Genomic DNA, 12,491 nt, shown 5'->3' on the forward strand with positions numbered 1-12,491 from the left:
TTTTTTTTTTTTTTTTTTTTTCTTTTTCTCCCTGTTCTTTTGCCAGAGCACATTCTATAGTAATGTGATGTGATTTGTAGAGATAAAATGTGGGACCTTTTGTGTACTTTTGTTTTTCCTTTCTTATAGTTGCTTAAGGTAGGACTCTGCCCAGAAAACCTGCTACGAATGATTTCCCTCAATCACTGACAGCATTTCATTTTTTCATTATCAGTATTGAGGAGCCTAGTGTCATACTAACCAGTGATATGACTTCCTTCCTTAAAGTTTCTCAGTTTTAAAACTGTAATATTTTATTATTATCATTTGGTTATTTCTGCAGTCCTAGGAATGAGCCTCATGTGTGATAGAAGTTCTCTGCCACTGGGTTGCACTCTAGCCCAACCCTAATATTTTAAGATGTAATAGGCGTGAACTTTTTGTTTTTTTTTTTAATTGTCCTGGGTGGTCTATGGAACAATGTAACATAGGAGCCCTTGAGTTTTGTTTCTGGAACTGTTTTAGTAGTAGTCGTAATTTTCTCCATATTGTTTTCTCCATTTGTTCAGTCGGAATTAAGATTCTGGACTTACTATATTCATTCTCTACCTGTCTTTTTTTCCATGTTTGTAATTTTAATATCTTACTACTTTTTGTTTTCTGAATTCTCTTTACTTCCTGTGAAAGTTTTTTTCTGCATGTGTGTATGTGTGTTTCTTTTGACCTGTCTTGAGAAGTAAACTGGACAGTCAAACAGCAGGACGTGGTGTGTAGTCACTCTTGGTAATTGAGAGCTGTTAGGATCATTGTTCACAGTTACTGATGGCTTCCTGAGACGCAATCCTTGCAATGTGAATATGTTCATTCATATTGTGAGACTGCCCAGACATTTGCAGCGTACCTGCTTTTTTGAAGACTGAGTGGCATTGTGAAGAAGTCTGATAACCAGCTAACTGGTCCAGGTAGCACTTTCTGTAGATTATGTTGGATCAGTTCCAGTTTTTCAGAAAAGGATCTTTGGATAGCACTGTGTGGCTGTAAATCTATGACAGGAATAGTTGTTAACTACTGAGCTAAAATCTTGACACCATCAACCTGTTCCAATTAATTTTAAATTTATAAGTTCTATATGAAATGCACTGTGAATCAAATCCTTAACCCTAGGTGGAGCTGAGCATTTGGAGGCAAGAAGAGTTCAGACTACATAATTTGAATTAGTAGTCTTACACGCTAAACCAGGAATGTTGTGTTGATCACAAATTATCTTGCTTATATTATGTAATAGTATCTATATAAGGTTAACTTTGTGTGATGATTCATGTTTAAAACAGTACAATCAAATCCTATTCATAGAAAGTCATAGTGAAAACTGTTCAGACTTGAGAAGTTTGGTGTGTACCAAGATAGCATTTGGGTATGAATAGAATTAATAGTTGAAATGTGGATGGAGCCTTTTACTTTTGGGGGATGTCCATTTAATTTACTTTTGTGTGTGTGTGTGTGTGTGTGTGTGTGTTTTGTTTTTTGAGACAGGGTCTCCCTATGTAGTTGAGACTGACCTGGAGCTCACTATGTAGCCTAGGCTGGTCTTGAACTCACAGAGATTCTCCTGCCTCAGCCTCCCGAGTGCTGGGATTAAAGGCGTGCACCACCACGCCCGGCTTATTTAATTTACTTTATTTTTTTTTGGTACCAGGGATTGAACTCGGCTCCTTGTGCTTGCAAGGCAGGCCACCAAACCACTGAACTAAATCCCTGGCCCCTTAATTTACTTTAAAAGTACTCCCACAATTCATTTATCTTATCTCCTCTGCAATAGTTAGTGAAAATCTTAATTTTTTTTTTTAAATCTGCCTTTCTGTTGCTCACAAGACTTAACATAGTTCCTAACAAAGTATATCTGCCATTATCCTTTCTGGAATGAGGTCAGACATGTAATTTAATTTAGCAGTTGTTGAGTGATAAATGAATTATTTGATCTTATAGTTGTTATACCACCAACAGTTTAATACATGTAAAGAACTTCAAATAAATATACTTGGTGCCTTGCTTCTACTGTTAGCTTAGGAATTTGAAATGTTTTCTTTGTCTTTTCCACAGAATACTTCAAACTTTATGCCGAAAACTCAGACTTCCTGAAACATTCAATTTTTGTCACATGGCACATCTTACACCAGGCTTTGTTGGTGCTGATCTGATGGCGCTTTGCCGAGAGGCAGCTGTGTGTGCAGTGAACAGGGCCTTGATGGCGCTGCAAGAGCGGCAGAGAGGAAGCCCTGAGGGTGAAGGCAGCCAGGGGGAAAGGCTGGAAACAGAGCCCACTTTGGAAAGACAGGTGCTTTTGAATGTTCCCTCCCTTCCTTCCTTCCTTCCTTCCTTCCTTCCTTCCTTCCTTTTCCTTCCTTCCTTCCTTTCTTCCTTTCTTTTCTTTCTTTTCTTTTCTTTCTTTTTCCTTTCTCTTAGGATGCAGGTGCAGCCCCAGTAAAGTAAAAGCCTGGCTCTTGAATATTCTTTATGTTGTCTTCAGTTTAAGTGTCACTAGTGAAATTTAGTCCTTTACAGCACAGTTTGCCACCTCCTGTTATGGCATTGGTACTTAAAGTAAGTTTTCTGGTAAATTTTTTTTTTTTTTTTTTGGTACTGGGGATTGAACTTGGGACCTTGCACTTTCAAGGCAGGCAGCATAACCACTAAGCTACATCCCCAGCCCATTCTGTTAAACTTTTGATTAAATAACTAGGAGAGTGTGCTGATGTAGCTATTTCCTTTTCCCAATCTGTAATCCACTGTGGAGAACAGTGGGCCCTTTGCCAGTCCACAGGTCATAAAATTTTGATACAATTTGCGCAAGAGGCTTCCAGCTACTGTATAATTTGATTGGCTAATGTTGTGAAGGAGATACTATTTCTCCTTTTTTAATTATCCAAGACACTTTATAAGATCGTGACTTTCCCGGGGTTACATGGACTCTACAGAGAAGGTGCTTAAAGCCAGGTCTTCTGTTTTCAAATCTTTTGGTTTTTCCTTATTTGAATCCAATGTTATTTCTGTTAATAACAGTAATAATAAATGCATTCCTTTTATATTACATATAAATGAGGATTTTTAAAAAGATTTTTAATTGAATTATTTTCTTGTTATAAAGCAAAAGTTTTATTCTGAAAAGGAGATTTAGTCTGTGCTCACTGTAAAATCTATTTTAGTCGTATTCCAGATTTAGGACAGAGGGCAACTGCAGGAAGTAGAGCATCACTTCCCCATGGTCAAAATAAACTTTGAGACGAAAAAGCAATTCTGATCATTATTCAGAATAATGAAGCACTGGGCCAGGGATTTAGCTCAGTGGTTCCGCCACTTGCCTCCCAAGCATAAGGTCCGGAGTTCAATCCCTGGTACCAAAAAAAAAAAAAAAAAAAAAAAAAAAAAAAAAAAAAAAAATACAGACAAGAATAATGAAGCACTGTGCTTGAATACAAAAATAAGTACGGGGCTGGGGACTTAGCTCAGTGGCACCATACCTGCCTCAAAAGCTCCAGGACCTGAATTTGACCCCCAGTACAAAAAAAATAAATAAAAATAAGTACGTATTAAAAGTCACTTAGGGTGATCATGAACACAGCTTCATTATTACTGAATAAAAGACAGAATATTGCCCTCTATTATTATAAATATAAATAAAGTAATCATGAAACATATTCCCAGACTCAAAGGTGTATTTACAAATACTAATGAATGATTTGTTTTGATTTGGTTTTTTGTACCCAGGATTGAGCTTGGGTCCTTATGCTTGCGAGGCAGGTGGCAGAACCACTGAGCTAAATCTGTGGCCCAAAGGTTATGTTTTTAAAGCTGGACGTGGTAGTGCACGCCTGTAATCCTAGCACTTGTGAGGCTGAGGCAGGAGGATTGCCATAAGTTCAAGGTCTGCCTGGTCTACATAGTGAGATCCTGTTTCAAAAAACTAAAAAAGGAAATGAATAAATAAAATGAACTGCAGTATGGTATGGTGGTACATGCCTGTAATACCTGTACTCTGAGAGGCTGAGGCAGGATCACAAATTTGACCCCAGTCTGGTCAATTTACTAAGAATTTGTCTCAAAAAAATTATTTTTTAAAGAGGCTAGGAATCTAGCTCAATGCAGAGCTCAGTCCCCCATACCTGCCCCCACATATTTAGAAAATTTATTACAGTAAATTTATTACATTGCTGAACGTGGTGGTGCATGGCTCTAATCCCAGCACTTGGGAGGCTGAGGCAGGATTGCCAGGTGGAGGCCAGCCTGGACTACATAGTGAGTTAAAGGCCAGCATGAGCTACATAGCGAGACCCTGTCTCAACTAAACAAATAAAAGTCACATTGCTATTAATCCCCCTCTAAATAAAACTCCTTGCTTCATAGTGCTTGCCATTTTCTGAAGCAGTTCTAGATTCACTTTCACGTCTCTGCAGTATCCTGGCTGCTTCAGTGAATGGAAAGATTTACCTTTCCTGATCACTTTGACTTTAGGGGAGAGACAGAAGTAACACTGTGCCAGACCTGGTGAATAAGGTCAATGGGGGACAGCCTATCGTGCTTTTATTTCATAGAAATTGCTGTAAATTGTTGATCGAGTTGTGATTAAAAATACAGTGAATGTTTAAATATACAAGTTTTTTTACAGTAAAACACACATCACCCTTAATCACCCTCAGAATACTCTCCCTTCTTTTGAACCCATCATTCTTGAGTTCTATAGTCTTTTACTGTAACAAGTTTTTAAAACCGTAAATATTCAAGTTTTCGATCCCTCCTTCTACTTTCTGTTAGCATTCCTTTGTTAAAGCAGGATCATCCCATTGTTATTTCTGAGGTAGTTCTACTACCCGTTAATACCTGCTGAACTTCGTAATGTACAGTGGTAGCACTCAGAACACATAAAAATGTTGTGATGGAAGCTTACCCGTGACCTGCTGTGGACATACTGTACACCTGTGCTGAGGTTGACACTATGGCAGCTATGGAAGGTGACCATTGCTTGAGTTTACTTATTTTATCCCTTCTTTTCATGATCTTCACAAAGAGAAAAATCTACCCCGAAGTTCAAGACTTATAATACTAGGAAAATTGCCTATTCTACTTGATAAACCATCAGGAAATCATATAATGAAATTATATTGTCATCAGAGCTACTGGATGTCATCAGTATTCAGCTGCTTCATTAATATTTATAAATGAAATGGAATGTCATGGTTAATAGAATGAATATTTGCCAATTTCTTGGGTTCACTACATCTAGCCCTAGTAAGAGTATAGAGAAATTATATATATTTGGAGGTATGGAACTGATATACCTTTACTTGACCTGGCATGTGACCCATTTAGAATAAAATTTGAGTTTTGTGTCAAAGAAGGAAAATCACTAAAATACTTAGCAGTCCACTCTAATTTAAGGAATAAGGAGTAACAAGTTCTAAAAATACATGTAACAGATGGGTGTGGTGGCACACACCTGTAATCCCAGCACTCAGGAGGCTGAGGCAGGAGGATCGCTGTGAGTTCAAGTTGCAGATAAGTCTCAACTACATAGTGAGACCCTGTCGCAAAAAAAAAAAAAAAAAAAACATAACCAGGCTGAGAATTTAGCTCAGTGGTTCCCCCAACTGCCTTGCAAGCACAAGGTCCCAAGTTCAATCCCTGGTACCAAAAAAAAAAAAATGTAACTTTTAAACAAACCTTGTAGTTTAAAAAGATTTTCTCCCTCAATTGTTTCCTTTAAGGATGAATTGCAAAGGCTGCTGGGGTTGCTAAGAGACCAAGATCCCCTCTCAGAGGAGCAGTTGCAAGGCCTGTGCATTGAATTGAATGACTTCATTGTTGCTCTTGCCTCAGTCCAACCTTCTGCCAAGAGGGAAGGTTTTGTCACTGTTCCTAATGTGACTTGGGCAGATATTGGTGCTCTGGAAGATATTAGAGAAGAGCTCACCATGGCAATACTGGTAGGTGTATTGGCTGCTTCTGTCATTGTCATATGTGATGGCCTAAGGACCAGAGATGAGGTTATATGTGTGCTTACCAGTTCCAAGTCCGAAATGACTTGACTGTGTGTACTCTTTTTCCTCCCTTTTCCAGTGACTCAGGGTACGGGGTAGGGATCACCTTGTACCCAGGCCCTCCTTTATAGAGAAGGACAGAGGGAAGTAGAGTGGGGTTAGTTGAGACTTTGCTGGGAAACATGCTTGTCAGTGCCATCAGTGTGGAGACTGTCTGGAGGTAAGCATGTGCATACAGTGTAATACAGACATATCTACTGGATCAGGGTTGTATTTCTTGTTCTTTCCAGGCACCAGTACGCATCCCAGACCAGTTCAAGGCTCTTGGCCTGGTGACTCCAGCTGGAGTCCTCCTTGCTGGTCCTCCTGGCTGTGGGAAAACTCTACTGGCAAAGGTACAGTATGTATTCAATTATGTGTATTTTATTTGTTTTTTTCTTTTTTCTTGTCTGGTACCAGGGATCAAACTCAGGACCTTGCACTTGCAAGGCAGGCGCAGCACTACTGAGCTAAATCCCTGGTGGTCTTTTATTTCTTAATCTGAAACAATAATAAGAATTTATCTTTACCTTTTACACTGAGACACATGTTTTGCATAACAATTTTCAAGAAAATCCCCACTTTTTAAATGGCAAAAGTAATTGAAAAGTCCATCAATTTTATCATAGTAATTATTGTTTCTGTATGTCATTCTACCTTTTTAGTAAGTATTACATGGTGGTGTAGTTTGTCACTGATCTTGATTCCAGCTTTGGTACAATTATTATAACTTGGTTATTTTTCTTACTTTTTTCGGGGGTACCAGGGATCAAACTCAGGACCTTGGAGCTTGCAAGGCAGGCACAGTGTCACTGAGCTAAATCCCCTGGCCCCAAAGGAAAAGGCATTGTTTATAAATCTTCCCACTTCTACCTACGACCAGGCACTGTTTTCGTTTATTGTCACTCCTTCCAGATATTTTCTGTATGTGTGTATAGCCAAGCATGGTGCTCCACACTCACAATCCCAGCACTGTAGAAAGCAGAGGCAGGCGCTTATAAATTTGCACACTGCCCAGACAATTTAGTCACTTGTGAGAACAGACCCTGTCTCAGAACAAAAAATAAAAGGTCTGGGGATGTAGCTCGTTTTGAAGGCCCTAGACTTAGTCCCCAATAGGAAAAAATAGAAGACTACATGCAAGATAATGTATTTGCTTGTTTATTTATTTGAGATGGGTTTTCATCATGCAGTTCAGGCTGGCGTTGAACTCATGTAGCCCAGTGTGGCTTCTAACTCATGGTGACACTCTTTCCTCAGCCTACACAACACTGGGGTTATAGGCATATGCCACCACACCCAGGTTAAGATAATACATTTATACACTTTTTTTATTTTTACATTTATACACATTTTTATAAGTACAGGTCTTAAACATACTTTTCTTACATCAGGTTTTTTGTTTTTGTTTTTTGTTTTGTTTTGTTTTGTTTTTTGGCTTTTTGAGACAGGGTCTCACTATGTATCCCATGCTGGTCTCAAACTCAAAGTGATCCTCCTGCCTCAGCCTCCCGAGTGCTGGGATTACAGGCGTGCACCACTGCACCCGGCTGTTTCTCGTTTTTAATCATTAATATCTGTTATATTTGTAAATGTTTTTCAATTCAGTTTTGCCTCTAACTTTATTAGTCATTTTTTGGCACATTGCATTTTCTTTATTTTATTATAATGCAGGTAAGCTTCTCAGTCTTTTTTTTTTTTTTTTAAAGATTACAAGTAAGGATTTAATATCTTTACCACAACAGCTAGATAATTTGTAATTCCTCAGTAAATGTGTCCCATATATAAGCCTTACTTTTTCTTAGGTTACTGAATTTCATTGCCTTAAACTTTCAGCACTTTTGACAGGATGATGCTGTCAGGGAGTTGGGGACAGAGAGAGCAGGGAGCAATGCAGTATTTGAAAGATCTTCATTGTTTAACAACAGGCACTTTTTTTGAGACAGGGTCTCACTGTGTACTGCAGGCCTTGAACTCACTATTAGCCCAGGCTGGCCTCAAAATTGTGGCAGTCCTCCTGCTTTATCCTCCCAAGTTCTGGGATTACGGCTCCACCATGCTCACAACAGTTTTAGAAATGTGGTGAGTGAGGTTAGCAAGTGGTGCCCTTGTCTGTCATGTTTGCTTTTTTAGTCATTTACACCTGTGTATCATAAGTCTTGATCACAGCAGAAAGGAGAGAGCCCCAGCACTGCTCCACAATACCCAGATACCTTTGATGGCAACTCTGCAACAGTCTTAACAATAAACAACCAGGCCTCTTGAGGTTGAAGGTAGGACTAAACAACAGAGAAGTTGACAGAATTTAAAGCTAAGCTGTTTCTCTAACTTCCTCAGGCTAGGAGCAAAACTGGCACTGGCAGCCCTCCCCAAGAAGGGCTCAGCAACACTGCACTCTGAACATCTTCCTGGACACACTGGTGGGCTCCATAGCCTGGCTGAATCTCCATGTGCATGTGCCCTGGCTTTTGTTCTGTTCTTCCTAGACTGAACTGCTTCTGTGTGTTTGAGGAAAGTGAAATAGCTGCCCTCCTGATTTGGCCAAATTGTGAATAAATTTGTTTTCCCTTTAACAGCAACAAAGAATATAGGTTGGAGAATGTGAGATCCTTATATAAATATCATAGGTCCAACATGTCCCCCGGGTAAATTGCTGACAGTTCCACACCATTCTGTTTAATTATTTTTTTAATTGAGTTTATTGGTACTTTTTAGGTATACAGTACAGTTCCATTCTGTTTAATTAAAATGTTTGGTATCTGACTTTTGGGAGCAGTGACCTTTGCCTAGGACTCTGTGATGGATCCTTCAGCTTCACTGGATCTCTGAGCATAGACAATGTATTTTGTGTGTATGGATTGTTTCTGGGAAATAACGTTCTCAACTTATATCAGATTCTCACAGAACAGAGATTCATGAGTGCATGCCTGAGAACCCAAAAATAACTGAAAATCTCTTTGAATGGCAGAGGCAGATTGTTACCTATTTTAAAATCATGGGACCAAAAGCTGGGCATGGTGGCGCATGCCTGAAATCCCAGTACTCGGGAGGCTGAAGCAGGAGGATCCCTGTGAATTTGAGACGAGCCTGGGCTACATAGTGAGTTCCAGGTCAGTCTTTTCACTACATAGTGAGACGCTGTCTCAAAAAACAAACAAACAAAAAAAATCATGGGACCACATAAATGTAAGGACCTAGAGATCTAGAGTTGAATATAAAATTTGGATAGGGCCGGGGATTTAGCTCAGTGGTTCTGCCGCCTAACTTGCAAGCAAGCATAGGGACCCAAGTTCGGTCCCCGGTACCAATAAAAATAAAATTTGGATTTTTGCCAGTCTTCTTTGTTTTGTTTAGTCATAACAATAAAACATAAAATAATACTTCTGATAAAATAATACTTCTAATACTTGTGATTGCTGGAGTCAGTATGGTGAAATTCAAGACTGATAAGAGAGAAACAGCAAAGAAAAAAGAAACACTGGATTACCTGGAAATGCATATACAGAAGCAGAGTCCTGACCGCGAGTGAGGGGTCATCATAATATCCATGGATTGATGACAGGAAGGAAAATTAGACTTTGTTCCTTGTGTTTTATTTAGAAGACAGAATAAAAGCTGGGTGTTGTAACACACACCTCTAATTCCAGCAACAAGAGGCCAGCCTGGGCTATGTAGTGAGTTTAAGACCAGCCTGAACTATATAGCAAAGATGCCACCCCCCAAAAAAAGGTCTCCACCCATTTCAGGAACTGTTTGGGGTTTCAGTAGGTTAAATCTTGGTAACCTAGCATGTTACCTGGCAGGTGTTAAAAGCCTGATGTGGATGAGTTACTCTGTGAATCTTCTCTCTCCTTTATGTACAATGTTGAGCTGGAGGTAGGAAGGCAACAGAAAGGTGAAAGAATGAGATATGGATAATTCACCTATGGAGCAGTTTTGTGATTTTTGTGTTGTGTCTTGTTTTTTATTGGGGGAGTGGGGTTGTTGTGCCAGGCATTAAGCCCAGGGACACTACAACTGCCATCCCCAGGCCTTAAAAAAAAATTTTTTTTGGACCCTGAATCCCACTAAGTTGCCCAGCTAGCCTCAAACTTTCTTTGGTACTGGGAATCGAACTCCCGCCCTTGTGCTTGCAAGGCAGGCAGTGGAACCACTGAACCTAATCCCCAGCCCTATCTTCAGACTTTTGATCCTCCTTACTCAGCCTCCCTCAGTGGTGAGATTACAGATGTACACCTCTGCCCACCTCCATGGAGTAGCTTTTACAGGGCAGAGCGTGTGTTCAATTCATTGGCACATCAAGCATTTATTATACCTACATTTGCCAAGATATTTAAGATTTAGGGATAAAATAATGAACAAGGTTCATCACTGATGAAACTTTCTGTTTGGAAGAGAGCAGTAGCAAATAAAATGAAAAAATTGCAGATTTGGCTGAGTTTTGAGGTTAGTGTTTTGATCGGGCAATTGGAAGTGGCTTCTTTGACATTGATGTTCACAGGATGGTGATTTCTTTCCATTTGTCTTGACGGACCACCTAGTCCCATGAAGAAGCAGGGAGAGAAGGTGAAGGGAAAAGCACTGAGGAAAGCCCTAAGGTTGTGTTTTATACACACTGGACACTCCCCACCCCCCACCCCACCCCATGGGACACTGGAAAGCCGAGAGGGTAGGAAGCTAGGGACATGAATATGATCAGTCTGTATATGCATTTGTAGATCTGCCAAGAAAAGACCCATTAATCTGTGTAGCAAGAAAAAAACAAAAAGCAATAGTAGCCCTGAAATGGAAAGGGCTGAGGGAGTTTGAGAACCAGAAAAGGAGCAGGTGTTGGACTAAGGAGGAATTGTCAGTCCAAGGTGTTGTGAGCCATAGAAGATGTGGTGTCACGTGGCACCTGAAGATAGAAAGGACATGTGTTGATAAAGGGATCTACTTTGCATTTTTCAAGATGTACTCTGGTTGGTATGTAGAGAATGGATTGGAGGAAAGCAGAAAGGAAAAGCCTTTAAGGGCTTTTTTCTTGTCCAGCCAAAAGAAGGTTGAAGTGAGGATGGAAGTGGTGGAAAAGAGGAGAAATAAACAGATACCAGACCCACATGAATGTGAGCATTAGTGTTAACAAACTGACAGACAGTGGGGCAACAGGACCAGGCAAAGGAGAGGCTGGTCCAGAAACCACAAGTACCCACTGAGGTGACACAAATGGGTATTGGGCCAGAGAAAGTCGCAAGAATAAGAGCTGGGAGTCCTGTCAGCAAATTATGGGTTTAAATACCTGTGCCATCCACATGAGTGGCATAGGAGATACTGTGCTGGAGCTAACAGGTTCTAGAACAGAAAGGACTCTGTCCCCTGGTGTAGTTTATTATTTTTGTTATTTATTTTTTGTGGTGCTGGGAATCAAACCAGGGTTCACATATGCCGGGCAAATGCTACACCAGTGAGCTGCATCCCCAGCTCCTGCTCTGGTTATTTTTAAATTCTCAAGTTTTATTTAGGTTTCATCTTTACATACACGATACAGTTGTTAAACTCCTCTATACTTACGTGTTTCTCAGTATTGACACTTGGTAAAATGATACTGATTTTTTTTCTTTTTTTTTTTTTGGTTTGTAGATTAGAAAGACTACATTCATTGCACAGAACATTTCTTTAGTACAGATTTTGGGATCTCATTGGAATTCCAGACTAGAGTTAAAACACATTTACAATGCTGTAAAGCATGCTTTTGTAAACAAAATACATAAATATTTTGTAATTCTCATTTGATTTGATACCTGTCTTAGCAGTTCTTAGAAAGTTGTGAGCTAACTTTCTTTGACTTTTTATTTCTCCTTTGTCTCTTCCTTCTAAAAAGAAAGAAGCAACTATATAAAAGGGAGGAAAAGATTTAAAAGTCTTATTACTTTGTTATATATTTTTCTTATGTGCGTCTTTGTTTCCTCTTGGTAGGCTGTGGCAAATGAGTCTGGACTAAATTTTATATCTGTCAAGGGCCCAGAATTACTAAATATGGTAAGTTGTTGTGGCATTATCCATTATTTTAATTAGGAAAAATAATGATCTTTCAGTCTGGAACCCTGAAGAGTGCTGGGAGTCAGTATCAGGCAAGTAGTACGTAGAATTCATGGAGTCATTGAACATGTTCTACTAGAGCTAGTATGTTGGGGGCCACTGGCAACCCCTGAGGATGTTGATAATTCAGGAAAGGGAAGTAAGAGCTGGAGAGGAGACCAAAAGTGGTTGTTTGAGTGTTAGGGCACACTCTAGACTGTCTAACCCCCGAGCCAGGCATGGTGTGCACTCCTATAATCACAGCACTCAGGAGGCTGAGGCAGGAGGGTTGCTGTGAGTTCGAGACAGCCGGGGCTACATAGTGAGTTCCAGGTAGTCCCAACTACATAGTGAGACCCTGTCTCCAAAAAAAAAAAAAAAAAA

General features: G+C 39.7%; 1 protein-coding gene across 5 annotated transcripts in view; it reads left to right on the forward strand.

Annotated features, from left to right (window-relative positions):
* Nvl (nuclear VCP like) overlaps positions 1-12,491 on the forward strand; it is a 62,082-nt gene that overhangs the window by 25,480 nt on the left and 24,111 nt on the right. For all 5 annotated transcript variants that reach the window (XM_010642448.3, XM_010642450.2, XM_010642449.3 and 2 more), the window contains 4 exons: positions 2,080-2,314; positions 5,739-5,957; positions 6,302-6,406; positions 12,006-12,068. In XM_010642448.3, the coding sequence (XP_010640750.1) occupies positions 2,080-2,314; positions 5,739-5,957; positions 6,302-6,406; positions 12,006-12,068 (622 nt within the window). The remainder of the gene's footprint in view (positions 1-2,079; positions 2,315-5,738; positions 5,958-6,301; positions 6,407-12,005; positions 12,069-12,491) is intronic.

Source organism: Fukomys damarensis, unplaced genomic scaffold (genome assembly GCF_012274545.1).
Source record: "Fukomys damarensis isolate Sample0158 unplaced genomic scaffold, DMR_v1.0_HiC HiC_scaffold_11, whole genome shotgun sequence".
NCBI classification, from domain to species: domain Eukaryota; kingdom Metazoa; phylum Chordata; class Mammalia; order Rodentia; family Bathyergidae; genus Fukomys; species Fukomys damarensis.